The sequence below is a fragment of the Lissotriton vulgaris genome, chromosome 2_2 (assembly GCF_964263255.1).
Source record: "Lissotriton vulgaris chromosome 2_2, aLisVul1.2, whole genome shotgun sequence".
Classification (NCBI taxonomy): domain Eukaryota; kingdom Metazoa; phylum Chordata; class Amphibia; order Caudata; family Salamandridae; genus Lissotriton; species Lissotriton vulgaris.
Genome location: NC_141688.1, coordinates 114769568 through 114792279, shown reverse-complemented (window position 1 = coordinate 114792279; position 22712 = coordinate 114769568). Strand labels below are relative to the sequence as shown.

The following is a 22712-nucleotide window of genomic DNA, read 5'->3' as shown; positions in this document are numbered from 1 at the left end:
ACTTCTCAGCCAGAATACAGCCTCATCCTTTTGACGCTAGTAAGACACATCAGAATGTGCTTATGTCAATATAAGTTTCACAGCCAGTCTTTTGGTTGGTTTTCCACCATAATACCATTACAAATGTCTGCTTGAGGCAGCAAAGCTCATAATTGTGTTGCAGATTCTCAAACTGCTTCAAGTTGCACAAATCTTTTCAAGAAAGCATTGTCTACTGTCTTTATCTATTTAGAAGCCTTGATTTATTGACCTTCAGTAATTTTGATATAAGAGTTAGCAGGTCAATTTGGAGTTTAGTAGGTGTGTAGTGTCTGACAAAGAGCAGCATATACTGGTTTCTCCTAAATTTGTGGGTCACCGACCCCATTTGGTGGTCGGTGAAGCTTCAGGCTTCTGCCATTTGAAATTTATCCTGGCTCTGCCACTGAAAGCCTATGACCAATGGCCTGGCTGCTACAGGACCATCAATCAGTCGGGAGGACGCCACTAAGTAGGGTAGACCATCTCACAAATGTGAGATGGTCTACCCTAATTAGTGACGTCCTTCCGACTCACATTTTTCCTGTTCAGGACCAAACAGGATAAAACACAAGTGATCCCCACACACTTAGACAACAAATCTCCAGCGCATCAGGACCATTTATTTTATTTGTTTTTTTATACCAAACTTCTGCTTGTGGGAGTTTATTTGTGTAAAAAACAAATTCTGTGCGGGAGAAAGAGCATAACACCCGCTGGCCAAAGTTCTTTGCCTTCAGCGCATCCACAGGTGCCTGCGATGCACTGAAGGCAGTGAGATCTCTGCTAGGCAGGCAGGAATATTTAACTATGGTCTTCTGCTGGAGATGTGCAGGCCATGGACTCTGCTGAGCTTGCAGGATGGTGGGCCACCCACCAAAGCTTAAATCAAGCCTTAGGCAAATTCGGTATTTCACTAGTCTTACGTTTTTCTTCAACACAGGCTAGCAAAATTAGGTAGTTTTTAGGACACCTAAATGCACATCATTTACATATGTGCGCTTTAGATAGATACAACATGCAGATATGTTGAGCTATAATTGATTAATTGTAGCCTTCAATAAAAGAGCTGAAAATGCTCACAATGATGCACAAAAATATATTTTGACTTTATATTACATACCCAAAAACTCTGGATTCCTATTCTGCACCTTCGTGGCTTTCCCTGTGAGTTATTGTAGCCACGAAATGCCCTGCCAAGTACACCTCTTTGACATGGAGAATCTCATTCGTCTTTATCTGAATTCTTGTAGGGAACACTTTTTATTTGATTTTTTTGTCATTTATAACAAGCTTCGACATTTATTATAAGCGTTCTGTTTGAATGGAACTTACTGTGTGGGTGAGCAAGTCCTAGTATTACGAAAATATTCACACAAAAAAAGAAAACTAAGCAGTATTTTGGGAAAGCGACATTTGCCCCAATAAATCAACATTAGCCACTAAAGAAGCTGAATGAAAACTTGTTCAAAGAGTATCTGCTCATTGGTAAAGCAACTTGCACCTGACTTTTTACATCGTAAACTATTGAACAAAAGAAGATTCGGCCAAAGTAATCGCATGGCGGCTAATCTGCCGGAGATATTGCCTTGAATATAGGGTGACCAGGAATTGAAAGCCAAAAACGGGGACATTTCACAAAAATTGAAGAAGGACTACAATTTTACTTCAAGCTATGAGAGCGCTCCTCGGCACAGAATTACAGAACAGGCAGTAAGAACATACATAAAATGCAATTGTTAAGCCCAGTAGCTTGCCCGTTAATTAAATTGCTTTCTTAAAACAACTGCTAACTATCCCTGCTTTGTAAAACATAAAAACACCTCCCACCATTTTCAGACGACCCTCTTCTAAAATGGGGACATGAGCTAAATTTCTATAAAATTTCTTGAGACAGATGGTTAAAAATAAGGACTGTCCTGCCAAAACGGGGACGCATGGTCACCCAACTTGAATATCAACTCAAAAATAATTTCCTCATAGTGATCAATACATACTTTGTTTGAGCTCAACAGGAGACTGGCATGCCATTAACACCTAGGGGGACATCGACCCCCATTCTGTATTGTTGTTCAAAGACATTGGCAGAAAATGTGATTTTCCTATGGTCATCAAAAGTAAGTTCCTAAATGAAGGCTCCATGTGCCGCAATACGCCTCACTCAGTAAATCATGGCATTTCTCATCCGGCATTTCTCGCCTGGCAGTGCCAGGATACGCTCACGGGTTATAGTGCGCTTTACAAATACACATAACATCATTCCCTACACCATATTTGTGATAGAAAGAATAATGGCTGAGAATGACTACCATGGCACTCTCGGTCTGATAACTTTAGTTAGCGTCTGCATTGAGTGTGACATTGTAGAGATGTCTTCGGCCCGGTACAATCTTAGACAGCAGATAATAGACTCTAAATTTTGTTTTTAGCACTTGCTGGGCAAGTATTCAGCTATAATACTACATACTGTTATTACACAAGAAGGTCTTGAATGAAATATTTCCATAGATGTTAATGCTGCCTTGTAAGACATATCACCAGAGATAACCATCTTAAGCGCTGATATATATATATATATATACATACACAAATGTTGATATTTTAGAGGGTGCCTAATCTAACAAATGACCTCATCTTGTTTGTTTTTTGTTTGTAGATTTTAACACGGATAACTATATCTGCAAGTCTGACTTGGAGAAAACCCTTAATAAGGTGACACGCGAAGAGTTGGAGGAAGAGGAAGTGACTCTGGTTTGTGAAAAAGTCATAGAAGAGGCAGATATGGATGGAGATGGGAAGCTAGCCTTTGCGGATTTTGAAAACATGATTTCCAAAGCACCAGATTTCCTCAGGTACCAATATTCATCTCGTTGCTTTTTTAAATCTTTTTATTGTAACAGAATATTTTCCCCACATGCTAAAATTTCTGTAATTAAATATTTGCATTGCTCGGATGCTTAGTAGTCAAATAGTTCCTATTTCAAACTCTCCTCAAGGTTACTTGCGAAAATGATTTTGCATTGTACACTAACCATTGAAAAAAATCTGCACTTCGGGTTTACTGAACTTTTTATCAAGCCATCTGTTATTTATTTATTTAACTTTGTTAAAATCACTTCGGCTATGCAGAATTATATATAAAGCCATTTGTGTGCAGAAGTTCTATAATATAAGTAAATACATACATATATTATAGAGTTTTCACGGTAGATGAAGAAGGACCATGTATGATTCCCAACCTTCGATTTTTATCAAACAATATGTTTAACACACTTTCACTCATAAAAAAAAAGTTGTATTAACAGAGAATAGAGGGCTAGAGTGCAGATTCAGAACAGCTGGCACACACATTTCTAATGCACATTTTATGCAACGCAAATGTGAAAATTCTTTTTTCCTGCACTAGTTCCCCATTGTGCAGGAGAACTTGGACAGAATGAAACTGCAACTTAGATTCTTGTTTCCCTTTTCATGAACCTCAAAGCAGCCAGTGCATTTTTATTAGCTATTACAAGCCATAAGAGGAGAGTATATAGCCTGATTAGGTTGTAGACCCCCAGTTTACAAGCCAGCTGGCCCCAGGTGTTCATTTCCATGGATCGCCTGAAAGGTACCATCAGCTATTCACATGGTAGCTTATACAATTCCTAACACAAATGTGTCCCATCTGCGTTGTGCCTTTTCTGGCATGAGTGCCGAGCAATGTACTGTTCAAAGTCTAAGATGCAGTGAAGATGCGATTGCCGAGGTAGTTGTTGCTGAGAGCGGAAGTGGGCTGTTACTGCATCATGGTGTAGTGTTCTTCAAAGAGTTGTTTTCATTGTTGCTGCCAACAAATCACATCCTGACCCCACGCATCTTAGGTTTATAGAAAGGGGACAAAATAAATACAGGAGGTTAGAAAGATGTAAGGCAGTGATTCTCAACATACACACTCAAGTGCAAGTGCTGAAATCACTTGTTGCACTCAACAAGTGACCTACAGCATCTTCAATGACAGGTGTTATGGTTGCTCTGTTTTTGTGCAGAATGGCCTTGTTTGTGAATTGCACATTAGGAAATGTGTTGATGTGCAAATCAAAGCATATTTGAAATGATATGAAACGTATTATTTATACAATTGCAAATCTTGTTACTGCATAATGGTGCAATGTTTTTTAGAGAAGTGTGTCTTAAGCGTTGCTGCCAACAAATCACATCCTGAGACCACACTTCTTAGGTTTAGGCAGAATAAATACACGAGCTTAGAAAGCTATAAGGCAGTGATTCCTAACGTGCACACTCACGTACAAATGCTGAAACCACTTGGGACAAGCGTCCTGCAGCATCTTCCATGACAACTGCTATGGTTGTTCTTTTAGTTTCTAATTTTTTGTATCACTTCCAGGATAGCTGAGCTCCACCACTAATGACCAGGTGTTTTTTCAAGTGCAGTGGGTTTGAGAATGCACCACGTTGAGCAGATTGTAGTCATCTTCAGTAGGCAGAGAGGAGGTGGTAGGGTGCAGTGCGTTCTTGTTACACACCAGAGGACAGTGTGTGGGTGAAACCCACACCGTGGCTCATTGCAGAGCTGTTTACAGTGGATCAAGGTTCACAAGGTTGTTACTGAACCCTCAGTGGGGAAGGTTGGGTGTAGCGTTCTTTAGGTCACAGGCACAGAGATACTCCTCCGGGAGTCGATTCGAGCGCGTTACAAACCTACAAATAAAATAAATAAAAATAAATAAATATGTGTGTCAACTTCAGACACTGGAGACAGCCATACAAACCATAACGTTAGCATGATAGGCGCAAATTACAAATGTAGATTATTAATGATATATAAAAACATGACTGATCTCACATTTCACTCTACTCTAAACACACTTGGACACATCATAACATTACATGTGTACACACACACACACACACCCACACACACACACACACACAAACACACGTACCCACACTATCTCGCAGGACAAGGTTTCTAGGGCAGAGCCCAGGGTGCAGGCTCTATTCATATGCTACCAGTAATGGTGGTCAGGTGTGTGTGTCTTGTTTATTTTTTTAATGTTTTTCAAGTGGTGTCTGTTTTCCTAATCTTTACAATGTTTACTACCAAATTGCATAGACACAACAGATTTGACTCTACGCTTTGTAGAATTACATTTGGCAGATTCATACCTAAACTATTCCTGCAAAAGTACGAGTTGTTACTTTGCTGTTGTATTTTTAGTTGTATATATCCTTATGGCACAGGGGCATGTAAGTCCACTGCTAAATGTCAATAAGAGATCGGTTGAGAATGCAAATGTCGGAAATAGATCCACGTGGGGGCAAAAGCCAGGTTAATAAATGAATAAAAACAATATTTTGTGATAACTTAATACTAGGCAAAATTCCTAGAGTAGCCTGCTATGTCATTAGCCCTTGTGTCACATATATCCTTGGATCTAAGAGCCGTTTATATTTTTCTTCCTATCCATGCTAAAAATTGCCAGTGAAGTAAATTATGATGAACTGGATGGCAGGAGCTTGCCGACCATGAGGATGGGCACTGGTTGCCACAGGCAACCAGACCATGGCCAAGCCTAATGAGCATACCGTGCTCCGGCAGGCACTGACTACTGGCTATGACCAGTTTATTAGGGAACTTCATTTCTGCTGACTCGACGTTTCTTCACATTAAATTGGAAGAACTGACTTCTGCATGTCTATCAATACATTCTTGCATTTTCCGTGACGTAGCTGGGTATATATATATATATTTATTTATATATATATATATATATATATATATATATATATATATATATATCACCACCAAACGACTCTCCTACAATCCCCTGCCACGGAAAAGAGAGACACGGACCACGGGAAGGTATGTCTTAGATGGTTTTATTTCCCCTCAGTAATGCGTTTCGAACTTCTTTAGTCCTTGATCACACTGGATCGAGGACATATATATGTACTCCCACCCACCAAAGGCTGTGCGCAGCGAGGGGGTGGCCACAGGGTCTACCCCTGGGTGGCTCCATTCCATAGGGCCTTTTTTCAAGGGGAGAGGGGCCAAGTGGTCCCCATCCCGAACCTTTTAAATCCCTAGGGACATATATATTTTAATATTTTAAAGGGGAGGAGGTTCCGTGCCCACCCCCCACCCCAAACCTCCTTGGACACCGGCGACCCCATCGGCCTGGGTCTTTTTTCATGAAAGAGGAGGGGGCTGCTAGTCCCTCCTCCCTGAGCCTTATTAGGCCCTGGGTACCCCATCCCCCAGGGCATTGGATTTTTGTTAAAGGGGAGGGGGTGGTGTGGCATCCCTCCCGAGCCTCGTTAGGTCCTGGTGAACCCATCCCCACAGCCATTACTTAAAATAAAAGGGAGGGGGCGCAGGTCCCCCTCCCTGAGCCTTATTAGGCCATGGGACCTGATTCCCCAGACCAATGTTTTTTATTAAAGTGGAGGGGGGGCGGTGTGGCCCCACCCTGAGTCTTTTTTGATCATGCAGACCCCATCCCCCATAATGGGGGGGGGGGCTGCACAACCCCCATCTCGAGCCGTTATTTGCCCTCTGGACCCCATTCCCCAGGGCCAACATCAATAAAGGTTGGTGCTCTGGTGCCCTGCTAGGGCACCAACCACACTTTTCTTGAGGCCTGTAGGGGGAGTCCCAAGGCCCCTACAGCCCTAGCCGACTCTCTGCATACAATGGGACCAGGCACTGTCCAGCCCAGAGAGAGCAGCTACTAATGTTGCTCTCTCTGTCTGAACTGGGGTGGCAGAGTGTGCTAAAGAACGGTGATGGATTAAACCCAGATCTTTTGACTGGGTGTGAGTGTTTGATTGATTCATATGCTCCGTCCATCACCACCCCCTTTTGTACTGCTCTCTGGGTGGCAGCAACATTTTAATCTGTTTCCCTGTCCACTTCAAAGCAGGCAGAGAAACAAATCAAAGTCTGAAGTGGGATTGGGACCACACTGCCTTACATCCCAGCACAGTTTTCATATGGGGTTGCTGGAATGCCGAGAGTCTTCACAGGTCTCGTTACCACTCACAGGTACACAGGTGTTTCTGCAAAAGCTCGTACACTTGCTAGCTCAAGGGAGACTTTCAAACAGGAGGGGGGTTGGGAGCACACTGCCTCAAATCCCAGCACAGTTCACCCCTTTGCATTATGGTAAATGCATTACACAATTAGAGCTTACTTCAATATCAACTATAGTTTACCAACAAAGTTGGTGCCGATAGTGCTACACATCTCTAGACACACGTGTTTCTGGATTTCATCTTACGTTCGTAGAGAACAGAAAATCATTTTATCTGAGGTTGCTGGAAATGCTACCAAAGTCTTAAAAGGTCTCACAGCCAGACCGGTGCAGGTGCATCTTCACAGCTCTGCAGCTTCCTGGGTCAAGGGTTTCAGGATGTCATCCTTTATCAGTTGAGAACAGAAAACGATTTCATGAAATCCAAAAACATTTGTCTAGAGATGAGCAGCACTATCTGCCCCAACTTGATGAAAAACGACAATTACTATTGAAGTAAGCTCTAATTGTGCAATTGTTTAATATGTAAAGTGTTGAAATGTTGCTTTTTGGCCACTTTGGAGCCCTTCTGCTTAGGAAGGGCAGGAGGAGATAACATTTCATTAGTGCTGTGATCAACCGTGGTCGGGAGATGAACAAGCTGGCCCTGACACTGGTCTAGGAGAAACCTTGGAGGCTTGGAGGAAGAGGGTGGATGTGGCATAAGCTAACTGGTAAAACAAGCACTGCTGTAGCGTGGCAGCTGCACGTTAGCAGGTTTGACAGGGTCCTGAGGCGAGCCCCAAGGTCTACCTGCAGAGGGATACCGCAACTTGGCTGTTTTTCTTTTTATCTGACATTATGTTGACTGATTGACCCAGAATTTCTTGATATGAGGTCCCACCTGGGGATTTAAAAAGAGTTCAATTTCCCTCTCGAAAGTTGTAGGTTAGATGAAATCCTGAGAACCTGCCCACCAAGAATTTGCATGTGAGACCCAACCATCATGTTTTAAAGTCAAGACCTGTAGAATCCCAATGCTGGACTTGGAGGAAAAGTTCATACTAGAGACCCCTTTATGGGATACGGTTCTACTAGCGGATTACAGAGACTGGAGGGATGGAGACAATGGGATAGCTTGTCCATCACCAAATTAGGAGACATTAGGGGCACACAGGGATTGCTTCCTTTTGAAGAGCTACAGAAGCCATTTCAGCAGATTCTCAAAGTTATAGGTACACACAAATGCAGCATGCCCTAGCACGGCACAGGGACAGTTTGTAGGAGTTGGAGAAAGAGACTACCCCTGCACAGTCACAACACATCACAGATCTACAAAATACTAAAGAGCGCCTGTTAGCCCTCCCTGGACGGGCTGAGGGCAAAATGGAAGTGCGACTTGGGGGTACTGGAAGACTAGATGCGCCTGTCGACACCCTCTGGAAGTTGTGATCAGGGCAGGATTTCAGCTGGTGCAAACGAAAATCCTATACCAAACTTATTTTACTCAAACCAGACTGTACGGCATGGGGAAGGCAGACAATGAATATTGCCTGAGAGGAGGCGGCCAGACAGGTACACTGTTGCATACCTTATGAAGCTGTTCACCTGTACCGGGTGGGCGTTCAGACTGGGGGAGATTACAGGCGAAGATCTCAGTCGGATTACCACTGGCTGTCTTGGGCATCTGTGGGGATAAGACTCTGCCTCAACAAACTTGCTCCTCCGCAGTATAGCACTGGTGGTGGCTAGGAGAGACATTATTTGACAGAGGGGCAGTTCGGAGGCTCCAGAGGTGAATCAATGGACTGCACACATGGGCTGGTGTATGCTAGCAGAGCAACAGTCAACAAGTCATGGGCTTCCCTCGAAAGTTTGAGAAAATATGGGGTCCACAGAGAGACTTTCTCTACTGGGAATGATCTAATACGTTGGCACAGAGGACCTGGGGCAGATAAGTGGTGGCTGGGATTGGGTTTCCAAGCGATGAATTGGGGTGAGACAGGAGGGTTGGATACTTGAGGAGTTTATATTTCCTGGCATACATTTTATATAAATCTAAGTGGGGATTTAGAGGAGATAGACAAAAAGGACTCGTCCTCTTATCGAACTTAACCATAAACAAAGAGAGCCTCTCGCTACCTTTTGCAAGTAGAGTGTTAACAGGAGTGGAATCAGGAAGAAGTAATCATTGGTCCTGAAGAAAAGCCTAGGGGTAGAGCTTGAAACATGTAGACCTCTGAATCTCAGGAGCATAATTCCGCTGAGTTTCACTTTCTCCCCATTTTTAACCATACCGGCTAGAGGTACGGATACAATTATATGTCCTACTAGACAGATATCTTTACATCTTTTACAAAAAGACACCCCACTCCTATTTTCTTGACATCTTTTTTTCATCTATTAAAAACAACACCAAAAAGCGCTCCCACGTAACTCGCAGGGCGCAGCATGCCCATTCCATACTAGAATGGGAAACACCCAATGATGAAGAATGCCGCCAAGGGGAAACCCAGGTGGGTGAGGGTTATCTAAAGAAAACATTCTGTTTTCCAAACTAAAAGTGCAAGTCAAGTCCAAGAGTGATGGATGGGCTCTCTTTATTTCTGGTATACAGTTTTACAGAAGGCTTGCCAGTGTTCCCTTGTATTTCCCCTACATGCAATTTGTAATACCCTATAGCTGCAGTTTCGCAAAGAAGAAATTCAGGCTCGATCCATTTGCCAGCATAGACACAATGCCTCTTACTGTGAACAACTGTGGTACAGAAGGATAATATTTAGGGCTACTCCAAGGAACCACCCAACAGCCTTCTTCTTAGTCAAGCGCAGTCACATGTATGGCAGCAGCTCCCCTCTTCTGGTTGTCCCTTCTGCACACAGCTTTTGCACATCGTTTTATTTTATCGTCAAAAGTCCGATTACGTTATATTGTTAGTCCCTCTTGCGTATTGTTATAGCAGCTTCTACATAATACATGGATGATCATGTGACTGTGGTGATGTGAAGTGCGGCTTCTGCCTAAATGTCGCCTCATACTAAGGTGCCATACCTGTAAAGTGGACGTCCTTCTCTGCCCTACAGAACATTCATGACTGTTTGATCTTGGGTTGTTTCGACATCTTTGTCCAGGAGGTATTTGTTGATTGAGAGCCAAGCTTCACTTTAGGCCTCCTCCTTGAATGGATAATCTCCTGACAGAGCTTTACGCCTGCTCTATGTGGCATCTCCTCGACATATTAACCAATACTGTTTTATAGTATCAGGTTTTCTAGTCGCAGCTCACATATCTCTGTGTATAATAAGGGAAGAGAAAAGTTACAAAACAGGAGCTATAATGACATGTGAAGCACTTCCGGGTTGCACATGGGCTAAATGCTATCCTTCAGTCTGACTGCAGGCGTGTCTAGTCCCTGTTCGCCTAAGGTTGGTCCATCGTCTAACCCTGGGAGTTCGAACCTTCTTTTCCTCTAGGTTTGGTAATGCAATGCACTAAGGGCTGCATTGTCATGGTAACTGCTGTGGGCAGTAAGTCTTATGAGAACAGCTCAGTTATTGCAAAACCAAGTGCCAGTAACAGAGATCAGAGCGTGTACACACTGGGTGCTGGACTCTGGCTTACACAGACTGCTGTGAAGATCATAGCTAGGTGCAAGGAAGCTCAAATAGTCTGCGGAATTCACAGTGATTGAATCAGTCAGTTCCCAACACCGCTTTTCATCACCAATTAATTCCCGGGTGCTATAAATCTACAGCAATGGGCAGTGGTTGATCCTTCACTAAGGTAGAGAAGCATTGCCCCACTATTCATTGAGCAGTTCGAAAGGGAAAATAAAATATTATGGCATTGTTATTATCATTTTTTTTTCCGTGGCTCAGTTCGTTGAGGGCAGGGCTGGGCTGCTACAGAGGAGTGGGGAAGGAGTGGTGAGCACTCTCACAAGTACGCATTATGGATTATCCGGCTGTCTTGGGCCGGACAAACTGTCATGCGCACTTAGCACGTTTTCCACCAGGCTGTATTGTGCCGCCGATGTGGAGAACATGCACAGCCTCTTAGCTCCTGCCTGAGCTCCAAACCACGGTGCTCAGACCAAGCGCAACCCTTCTGTAATGCAGCATTGTGATTGGCTTGGGGATTCTGCGAGGCTGTGTGGTTCCTGCTTCTGGAAAAGAGAAGAGGTCGAGAAGAGGTGGCGGCTGGTTGGTATCCAGATAAGTGCTTTTCTTTTTTTTAATCCCCCCCCCCTCACTCCGCCCCACCTCCCCCGTTCGGTAGCAGACAATAGGATGTCTGTGCAATAGCAGCTGCTACCGAACTAAGGGGGTGGGGTGGGGTGGGGGAGGAGTGGAAGTGGGGAATGAAGAAGAAAAAACACTTACCTGGATACCGCCATCCTCTTCTCTTCTCCAGCAACAGGAAGCACACAGCCTCCCGGAGTCCCCTGGTTGCACTGTTCTGGTTTTGGACCGAAAGTATGCTATTGCCTGATGTTGTCCCTTGCTCACTTTGTCATTGGATTCAAGCTAGCCTGGCTGATGAGGGATTTTAGCCTGAAACCGGGCCCAGGATGCTTGTTTCCGGCCCTGGGAAGACATGTCTTGGCAGTTTGGGCTGGACTGTTCCCATGAGGCACAGGGTCAAGACTGATGTGCATATAGCTGGGTCTGAACTGGGATGATGAAGTGAGCTAAAGAACCATGATGGATTCAACCCAGATCCGTGACTGGGGGTGAGTGTCTGAAAAGGTTCAGGGCTCCGGTTATCATCTCCTTGTGTTTGCATTCTCTGCAGTGGTAGCATTCACTTTATAGTAAGCAACCTTATTTTTACTTCCTTTTGTTTTTAAAAAAAAATCTCTTATACAATTTCACCCTACTCTTGTTGGAGTATGCGCACGATGTTGGTTGTCTGTTTCACATCTTGATGCATTCTTACTGAAGTGTTTCAAGTGTTGTTTATTGGCGGTTTCATTATTCTGTCAATTAGACGCGTCCTTGGGGGGGGGGTTTGGGGGGGGCTCAAATAAACATTTTGAATGAGCCAAACTATGATTTGGGTCGACACGAGCAATCTGTCCGTTTCTTTCCAACATAATCCTGGAAATGTAAAATATTCCCCATGTGTAAGATTGCAGAGGTACTAATTGCTAATTTGTTCTACCCAGCTACTTCTATATAGTTTAATGTGCGCGGCCATGTGCAGTGCTCGTGTATCGCCGGACATTTCACATTTTCCAACACAATAGGCTTCAGCGTCTCTTACCTCGTGCCCTCGCGCCACTTGTCATGCAGTATCTCGTTCCTTCTCCTCTCGAGGTCTTCTTTCCAGGTATAAATAGGTAATGATGTAAATAGAATGATTCCTCTGTTCTTTCGTGCTCGTCTTTCCTGAGCATCCAGGATCACATCAGAAGCCAGAATCTAGCTTCTTTGATTACTATTTCCCATCAGTCCTTAATGATGCGGACTAGTGATAGTGAATAGCGATGCCCTCATGCACCTCGGTCCGCTTCTTCTTATGCCAGGCCACGAAAATAATGCTGGATTCATCTTATGCCTGGCTTCAAATGTAATGGTAGCTGCATCTAGTACCAGGCTAAAAAAGATGGCGGTAGCTGCATCGTGTGCCTTGCTAAAAAAAAAAACATAATGATTGCTTTATCTTGTGTCTGGCTAAAAAAAGATATGGTAGCTGCATCGTGTGCCTGGCTAAAAAAACATAATGAGGGCTTTATCGTGTGCCTGGCTAAAAAAAGATAGTGGTAGCTGCATCTTGTGCATTCGCTAAAAAAAGATAGTGGTAGCTGCATCATGTGCATGGCTAAAAAAACATAATGATGGCTTTATCTTGCGCCTGGCTAATAAAAGGTAATGGTAGCTGTAGCTTGTACCTGGCTAAAAAAGGTAAAGAAGCTGCAGTTTGTGCCTTGCTAAAAAAAGGTACACTAGCTTGTGCATGGCAAAAAATAATAAACACAGTTGTATCTTATACTTGGTTAAAAAAGATAAGGGTTACTTCATCTTTTGCCTGACTAAAAAACATAATGGTAGCTGCATCTTGTGCCTGGCTAAAAGAGATAATGATGGCTCCATCTTGTGCGTGGCTAAAAAAACATAATGATGGCTTTATCTTTTGCCTGACTAAAAATTGTAACGGTAGCTGCAGCTTGCGCCTGGCTAAAAAAGGTAACGGTAGGTGCAGCTTGTTCCGGGCTAAAAAAGGTAACGGTAGCTGCAGCTTGCACCTGGCTAAAAAAGGTAACAGTAGCTTGTGCATGGCTAAAAATTATAATCACAGTTGCATCGTGTGCCTGGCTAAAAAAGATAAGAGTTATTTCATCTACTGCCTGGCTAAAAAAAGATAATGGTAGCTGTATCTTGTGTCTGGCTAAAAGAGATGAAGGCTTTATTTTGTTCCTGGCTAAAAAAGCTAAACTGTAGCTGCAGCTTGTTCTGGGCTAAAAAAGGTAATGGTAGCTGCAGCTTCTGCCATGCTAAAAAAGGTAACTGTAGCTGCAGCTTGTTCCTGGCCAAGAAAGGTAACGGTAGCTGCAGCTGCTGCCATGCTAAAAAAGGTAACTGTAGCTGCAGTTTGTTCCTGGCCAAGAAAGGTAACCATAGCTGCAGCTTGTTCCGGGCTAAAAAAGGTAACGGTAGCTGCAGCTTCTGCCATGCTAAAAAAGGTAACGGTAGCTGCAGCTTCTGCCATGCTAAGAAAGGTAACGGTAGCTGCAGCTTGTTCCGGGCTAAAACAGGTAACGGTAGCTGCAGCTTGCTCCGGGCTAAAAAAGGTAACGGTAGCTGCAGCTGCTGCCATGCTAAAAAAGGTAACTGTAGCTGCAGCTTGTTCCTGGCCAAGAAAGGTAACGGTAGCTGCAGCTTCGGTAGCTGCAGCTTGTTCCGGGCTAAAAAAGGTAACGGTAGCTGCAGCTTCTGCCATGCTAAAAAAGGTAACGGTAGCTGCAGCTTCTGCCATGCTAAGAAAGGTAACGGTAGCTGCAGCTTGTTCCGGGCTAAAACAGGTAACGGTAGCTGCAGCTTGCTCCGGGCTAAAAAAGGTAACGGTAGCTGCAGCTGCTGCCATGCTAAAAAAGGTAACTGTAGCTGCAGCTTGTTCCTGGCCAAGAAAGTTAACGGTAGCTGCAGCTTCGGTAGCTGCAGCTTGTTCCGGGCTAAAAAAGGTAACGGTAGCTGCAGCTTCTGCCATGCTAAAAAAGGTAACTGTAGCTGCAGCTTGTTCCTGGCTAAGAAAGGTAACGGTAGCTGCAGCTTCGGTAGCTGCAGCTTGTTCCGGGCTAAAAAAGGTAACGGTAGCTGCAGCTTCTGCCATGCTAAAAAAGGTAACGGTAGCTGCAGCTTCTGCCATGCTAAGAAAGGTAACGGTAGCTGCAGCTTGTTCCGGGCTAAAACAGGTAACGGTAGCTGCAGCTTGCTCCGGGCTAAAAAAGGTAACGGTAGCTGCAGCTGCTGCCATGCTAAAAAAGGTAATAGTAGCTGTAGCTTGTTCCCGGCTAAGAAAGGTAACGGTAGCTGCAGCTTCGGTAGCTGCAGCTTGTTCCTGGCTAAAAAAGGTAACGGTAGCTGCAGCTTCTGCCATGCTAAAAAAGGTAACAGTAGCTGCAGCTTCTGCCATGCTAAAAAAGATAACGGTAGCTGCAGCTTGTTCCGGGCTAAAAAAGGTAACGGTAGCTGCAGCTTGTTCCGGGCTAAAGAAGGTAACAGTAGCTGCAGCTTGCTCCGGGCTAAAAAAGGTAACGGTAGCTGCAGCTGCTGTCATGCTAAAAAAGGTAACGGTAGCTGTAGCTTGTTCCGGGCTAAAAAAGGTAACGGTAGCTGCAGCTTCTGCCATGCTAAAAAAGGTAACGGTAGCTGCAGCTTCTGCCATGCTAAGAAAGGTAACGGTAGCTGCAGCTTGTTCCGGGCTAAAACAGGTAATGGTAGCTGCAGCTTGCTCCAGGTTAAAAAAGGTAACGGTAGCTGCAGCTTCTGCCATGCTAAAAAGGGTAACGGTAGCTGCAGCTGCTGCCATGCTAAAAAAGGTAATGGTAGCTGTAGCTTGTTCCCGGCTAAAAAAGGTAACAGTAGCTGCAGCTTGCTCCATGCTAAAAAAGGTAACAGTAGCTGCAGCTTCTGCCATGCTAAAAAAGGTAACGGTAGCTGCAGCTTCTGCCATGCTAAGAAAGGTAACGGTAGCTGCAGCTTGTTCCGGGCTAAAACAGGTAACGGTAGCTGCAGCTTGCTCCGGGCTAAAAAAGGTAATGGTAGCTGGAGCTTCTGCCATGCTAAAAAAGGTAACGCTAGCTGCAGCTGCTGCCATGCTAAAAAAGGTAACGGTAGCTGTAGCTTTTCCGGGCTAAAAAAGGTAACGGTAGCTGCAGCTTATGCCATGCTAAAAAAGGTAACGGTAGCTGCAGCTTCTGCCATTCTAAAAAGGATAACGGTAGCAGCAGGTTCTGCCATTCTAAAAAGGATAACGGTAGCAGCAGGTTCTGCCATTCTAAAAAGGATAACGGTAGCAGCAGGTTCTGCCATGCTAAAAAAGGTAACGGTAGCTGCAGCTTATGCCATGCTAAAAAAGGTAACGGTAGCTGCAGCTTCTGCCATTCTAAAAAGGATAACGGTAGCAGCAGGTTCTGCCATGCTAAAAAAGGTAACGGTAGCTGCAGCTTATGCCATGCTAAAAAAGGTAACGGTAGCTGCAGCTTCTGCCATTGTAAAAAGGAAACGGTAGCAGCAGGTTCTGCCATTCTAAAAAGGATAACGGTAGCAGCAGGGTCTGCCATGCTAAAAAAGGTAACGGTAGCAGCAGGTTCTGCCATTCTAAAAAGGATAACGGTAGCAGCAGGTTCTGCCATGCTAAAAAAGGTAACGGTAGCTGCAGCTTATGCCATGCTAAAAAAGGTAACGGTAGCTGCAGCTTCTGCCATTCTAAAAAGGATAACGGTAGCAGCAGGTTCTTCCATGCTAAAAAAGGTAACGGTAGCTGCAGCTTATGCCATGCTAAAAAAGGTAACGGTAGCTGCAGCTTATGCCATGCTAAAAAAGGTAACGGTAGCTGCAGCTTCTGCCATTCTAAAAAGGATAACGGTAGCAGCAGGTTCTGCCATGCTAAAAAAGGTAACGGTAGCAGCAGGTTCTGCCATTCTAAAAAGGATAACGGTAGCAGCAGGTTCTGCCATGCTAAAAAAGGTAACGGTAGCTGCAGCTTATGCCATGCTAAAAAAGGTAACGGTAGCTGCAGCTTCTGCCATTCTAAAAAGGATAACGGTAGCAGCAGGTTCTGCCATGCTAAAAAAGGTAACGGTAGCTGCAGCTTATGCCATGCTAAAAAAGGTAACGGTAGCTGCAGCTTATGCCATGCTAAAAAAGGTAATGGTAGCTGTAGCTTGTTCCCGGCTAAAAAAGGTAACGGTAGCTGCAGCTTCTGCCATGCTGTAATGGCTGGATTTTCTGAGTAGGTGGGATCAGCCCCCAGGGGCCCCTCCAACCCAGCCAGAACGTACTCACCTTCCCTCCTCAGGACCACCTATCCAGGCACCTGGTACCTACCTGAGGATGGGGAACTCGCAATATACAAGCTCATATTATTAAAAACACCACTAAATCTATAGGGATACTAAGAATACTCACTGATTACTAGGGATATCCATACCCTACACCACACTTATTCACATCGGTTGGTCTCGCGGCCACCCTGACCCAGACCGTTCTACCCTAGGGCAGATATGACACACAATCCGGTGCGTCTACACACGGGCCTGCAGAACCCAATGCTCCCTTTTCCAAACTGTTCGCAATCCTGCGAAACTACACGTTAGTTCGACCTCCTAACGCTCTCACTTATTCAAGCCACAATCCAGTGGGTATCCACACTGATCTCATATTCAGTGCTCTCACTAACGCCGCATATCAACGACGACCACATTCCTATGAACACCTATACATATATATATATATATGGGGAAGTCTCTTCACTAAGGGTCTGCTACTACAATAATATTATGGGATGGTGTACTAACTTAGTCCCTTGGTTGCAAGTCTCCTCTCTCCCTCACTATTACTTACCTGATCAGGGGTAGCATCTGTTCAAACAGTAATAACTACCAGGAGTGATTAACCTCACTGTATGGGGATAAAGATATACACACTATGTGACTGAGTTATTTCTTGATTTAAGCGCTCCTACCCCCCTTTTTGATCCATCAGTGGCTCAACAGCAACTGGCTTGAAGCCAGGATAACTTTATCATAAAAGAACTCATGCACACTAATTCACTAATTAATGGGGTCATTTATTATTAGTACAATATAAACCTTTACACAGATCTGACAAAGACTATAGGTAGAACACACCGCTTGAAAAAAGAAAAGATTAAACATAACAGGAACACTCCGCTGAAAGGGAAAAGATTAGACATAAAGTGTAAGTGTAACTAATTCAGACTACCTCACCTATTAGAAGGAAGATTTCTCTCTCTGCCTCTGGTGGGATTAGGGCTCTCTCTCTGCCTCTGGTGGGATTAGGGCTCTCTCTGTCTCTCCCTCCTTCACCACATCACCACGCCTCTGGTTCAGTTGCTCCAGCTGACAGCCTTCTTTGATGCTCTCTGCACTGCTTTCTCTCTCCTCATCTTCAGCAATCGTCTGCCTTCTTTCTCCATTCAAGAACTGCACTCTATTCTGCAGCTCCAGCAGACATCCTCTCTCTCTCTGCAAGCTGTTCTGAGCTCCAAGCTGTTCTGAGCTCCCAGCAGTTCTGTGCTCCAAGCTGTTCTGAGCACCACGCTGAACTGCACACCACGCTGGACTGACCTCCAAACTGAACTGAACACCAAACTGAACTGAACTGAACTGAACACTCCTCCTCTCCTGTAGCTCACTAATATGGAAGCTTGTCCTTTCATGGAAAGCTACGGCCAGTAACCTGCCGCCCACCAAATTCTTGTACCTCCCCGTACCAAGGACACGTTCCCAGCTGGCCAGCCTGAAGTTGTGTCTTCGGAGTGGAGAAAAATACATTCCTTCGATAAGGGCCAGCCTGAACCGGTTCTCTCCAAGCGAACAACAGCCTTAACTATAAACTTTGCCTTTGCCCTGAAAAGCCTCTCAGCTTCATCAAGATGGAGTCCCTCTAGCTCTAGGCCTGTAGGCCTAAAAGGGGTAAAATGCTCCTTAGCTCTGTCAGAATACCTACATAAACCATACCAATGTGTCTAATATGTCAAAGCCAATAGGCAATAGACAGGTTAAAGTCAAGAATAAAGGCATATTAAGCAGCTATCCTCTTCTAGATCTGGAAAAAAGGGCTTAAAAGGGCCAACACAGGCTAAGAATACCTATACTAGATGCGAGCAAGATTAATGATCTATATCACTGCTAAATAAAGCCAAAAACTCTGCCATTACACATGCTAAAAAAGGTAACGGTAGCTGCAGGTTCTGCCATGCTAATAAAGGTAACCGTAGCTGCAGCTTGTTCCGGGCTAAAACAGGTAACGGTAGCTGCAGCTTGCTCCGGGCTAAAAAAGGTAACGGTAGCTGCAGCTCCTGCCATGCTAAAAAAGGTAACGGTAGCTGCAGCTTGCTCCGGGCTAAAAAAGGTAACGGTAGCTGCAGCTTATGCCATGCTAAAAAAGGTAACGGTAGCTGCAGCTTCTGCCATTCTAAAAAGGATAACGGTAGCAGCAGGTTCTGCCATGCTAAAAAAGGTAACGGTAGCTGCAGCTTGTGCCTGGCTAAAAAAGCTAACGGTAGCTGCAGCTTGTGGCTGGCTAAAAAATATAAACATAGTGGCATCTTGTGCCTGGCTAAAAAACATAAGGGTAGCTTCACCTTGTGTCTAGCTCAAAAAGATCATCATCATCACCTCGTGCCTGACTTAAAAAAGTAGCGGTGGCTGCAGGTTATGTCTGGCTACAAAAAGATAACGAAAGCTGCATCTTGTGCCTAAAATTATAATCACAGTTGCATCTTGTACCTGGCTAAAAAAAATAAGGGTTACTTCATCTTCTGCCTGTCTAAAAAAAGATTATGGTAGCTGCATCTTGTGCATGGTTAAAAGAGATAGTGATGGCTCCATCTTGTGCCTGGCTTAAAAAAACATAATGATGGCGTTAGCTTGTGCCTGACTAAACAAGCTGAAGCTGAAGCTTGAGCCTGGCTAAAAAATACGAACACAGTGGCATATTGTGCCTGGCTAAAAAACATAAGGGAAGCTTCACCTTGTGTCTAGCTCAAAAAGATAATATCATCACCTCGTACCCGACCTAAAAAGGTAGCGGTGGCTGCAGCTTATGTCTGGCTACAAAAAGATAACAGAAGCTGCATCTTGAGCCTGACAAATTTTTTTTTATCGTAGGTGCATTTTGTATCCAGCTCAAAAAGATAATGTAAGGTTCACATTGTGCTTGACTAAAAGGTAACAGTAGCTGCATCTCATGCCTGGATAAAACAAGATAATGGTAGATACATGTTGTGCCTGGCTAAAAAAGGTAACAGTACCTGCATTTTGTGCCTGGATAAAAAGATAATGGTAGCTTCATGTTGCGCCGGGCTAAAAGAGATAATGACCGCTTTATCTTGTGCTTGCCTGAAAAAAGATATTGGTATCTTGATCTTATGTCTAGCTAAAAGAAGCATTTGCAATGCAATAGGTCTCGCATTATTAAAGTTTGAGCTATTGGCATTGCTAAATAATGCAACACCAATAGCTCAAACTTAAATAATGCAAGACCTATTGCATTGCAAATGCTTGTTATTTTTATTATCTACTGGTCTGAACCATCGCAGCTTACAATTCATGCTTCCGAAGTGGATTCTTATGCACCATAAATTGGGCAAATGTAACACTCTTTAGAGCGCCTAGAAGCAACACAAGTGCGATGCTTAGCGCTACATAAAATAACCACCCCATGAGCTGCACTAACAAGGAGCTACATTTTAGCAGCAAGTGCTATGTGTAAATGAAAATGTATGTATATTTGTAAAGCGCACTATCACCTTTCAGGCATCCTGGCGCTGTATACCCCTGTGGAACCCTTCCTGGCTTTCCCTGTGAGATGCCCCCTACTGGGCACCCCCAAGGTGAAGCCAGGCATTCTAGCGCTTTTGGGGCTGTTGTGGAGATTAAGCAAGCTATTGCCCAGAGTTGCAGAGTGGGACCCATGATTAGAGTAGGCACCGGCGAGAATTATCAAGTCCGGGGAAATTGAGCCCAAGACCCTGCCGCGTCGGAAATTGAACCCTGGTCCCGGGCCAGACATCTGCATCAGGGTCTGCCGCTCTAACCAGTGAGCCACACTTCTCCAGCTATGGCTGTGAGTGTGATGTGCTGTGTGAGCCTGCTGTGTAGAAATACACTGTGATCCTTTATTCTTCAGAATATAACATAGAAAACTCACAATGAACTCTGTTCAGTGGGTTGGGGATTTAAACCAGCCTAGCCGGGCAACCTCTGTGTACCATGCGACCTTTAATATACAAACAATCCATAAAAGCCACATGTGGCAAAACGATGGTAAAGCCTTTCAGCATTGAGTGTACAAAAGAAGAGTGGTTTGGCCTCTGGCACTCTTAATGTGTGTCAAGAATGGTCTTAGGTGTATGGCCATTAGGGGAAAAATTACGATAGTTAAATGCTGATGCAGGAGATACCCGAGACAGAGAAATAGTGGAAACTGATTATTTAACTAGAGACAGAATAGAAGAGGCAAGTCCTCAAAATACGCCAGAACTTCTATCAGTTTGACTCCTTCTCCTCTGATATTTCTTTGCATGCATTTCCTTGCTTGCTTTCACTCTGGAGAAAGGGTCACTCTACGTGTCATCCATTTGGTCTGTGAATGTCACTCATAAGTAAACTGAAACCATGGAAATGTCACACACAAGCATTCTGAACTGAAAACTTGGCAGCTATGGGTACCAACAGTTACTACAACTTCTATGTTTGGGCCCGTCCTGGGTTTTGATTCTAAAGATAAAGTCATCCTAAAATGAGGAGGCTTTTAGACTTCAAGTTGAAGTTAACTGGCAATAACAGAGCCCATGACCTGAGAAAAGGTCAGACCATGCAGCCCAGGAGACGCACAGCAACTACCAGAAACGTGATTTGGACCCGAGCCTCCAGTACATGGAACAAAACAAGGGAAGTAATGAAAAGAGAAGTGAGCAGTGCTTGAAATGGAACAGAATATGTGCAGGTACTCATTAAATTGAGCTAGGGGCGTGGCAGTGGGCGGGGTTAGAGGCGGGTGAGACATGATGATACAAAACACTTCTGTTGAGTATTCATTTTGTCCTTGATAGTTGTCTCAAACTTCTCATATGTGCAGAGAAAGAGATTTACACCAGTTGCAAGACATACCATACATGTGAGAAATGTATGAAAATAAACACAATTTGCTAATTTGTTACATAAAATGAATGATATACACCACATGTTAATATTTCCTTGTGTCACAATATTTGCAGCTTCTTAATGTCATACTGTTCCTACTTGCATTTAATGCAGTCCTTTTATATTCAAGGTGCACACGCATACACACAAAATAAGTATTCCACGCATTTCTTTTAAAATAGCTCCTGAGTGTCCCGGTTCTCTTCGCTCTGATTTAATTTCTCTCTCACAGACAAACACTCTCTATCAATTTTAAATCTCAAACCTCTTGATCCCTCCCCCTCACTTCTCTCCCATTTGAATCTGACTCCGTCCCTCTCTCTTCACCCCAATTGTATCCCATCATTCTCTACCATCACTCTCTCTATTTCTACGAGCCTCTCTTACTCTTTCCATTGCTGTCTCAATCTCTTCCCCATCTCTATCTGCGCTTACCCCTTCTGTCTATCTTTTTCCCCTTTAAACACTTCTCTGCTTCGTCTATCTCTGTCCCTTCACTCTTCGCCTTCTCTCATCCCATTATCCGTCCTCTCCCCTCAGCAGAAGGCCCTACAGACGGTAAGCTTTCAGTGGCAGACAGTGAGCACTGCTGGGTCGCGAACATGTGCCGTGTCCAGCAGGGTAGATGTCAGGGACAGTACAATACTGGCCTCGGATGGGAAGGTCTGTATTCCACCTCTCACCTCACCTAGGCATAAAGGGAGTCCGCCTAGGTAATCCCCACCACCTCATCCCTGCCATCAAGGACTCAATGTCACACCAGGCAGTCGGGTGGGGGTTGATTTGCAGGGGCAAGTGAGTCAGAGGAAAGACAGTCAGGCCCCTGAGAGGCCAAGGGGTGAAAATGGCCCTTGTTACCTGGGTTCTTATGTGGCGACTCCTGAGCAGGCTCCACCCCACCGCCCCCCAACTCATTCAGCCTGTACACATCAATGTGCCCCAGGTAGAAAATGGCCCATACACTATCTTGCAAGATGTCCAAGCATGGAGGCTCGGCAGGGGGCTGATGAGGACAATGAGAGCTTTCATCTGGGTGGGGAGGGAGCAGAGGCCCACTTGCCACAGCTCAGGCCCCATCTTGCCACACCTGAATGACACAGACAAACGGCAAAACTGCAAACATGGTGCTAAAAAACAGGAACACAGCTGGCCCTCAGCACCAGCCCAGTGCCAACCTCGTCAATTCATCCCTGAGTACCGGTACTCTGCTTGGCAGTGGAGAAGTGTCAATAGACAGCTTGCTAAAAAGAAGAAGTGCAGGTTCTCAGTACCGGTGAGTACCG

General features: G+C 44.5%; 1 protein-coding gene across 1 annotated transcript in view; it reads left to right on the top strand.

Annotated features, from left to right (window-relative positions):
- The window catches only part of CIB2 (calcium and integrin binding family member 2), a 517364-nt gene that overhangs the window by 450076 nt on the left and 44576 nt on the right, over positions 1-22712 (top strand). Inside the window, exon 5 of the mRNA XM_086959408.1 lies at positions 2675-2870. Within this exon, the coding sequence (XP_086815534.1) occupies positions 2675-2870 (196 nt within the window). The remainder of the gene's footprint in view (positions 1-2674; positions 2871-22712) is intronic.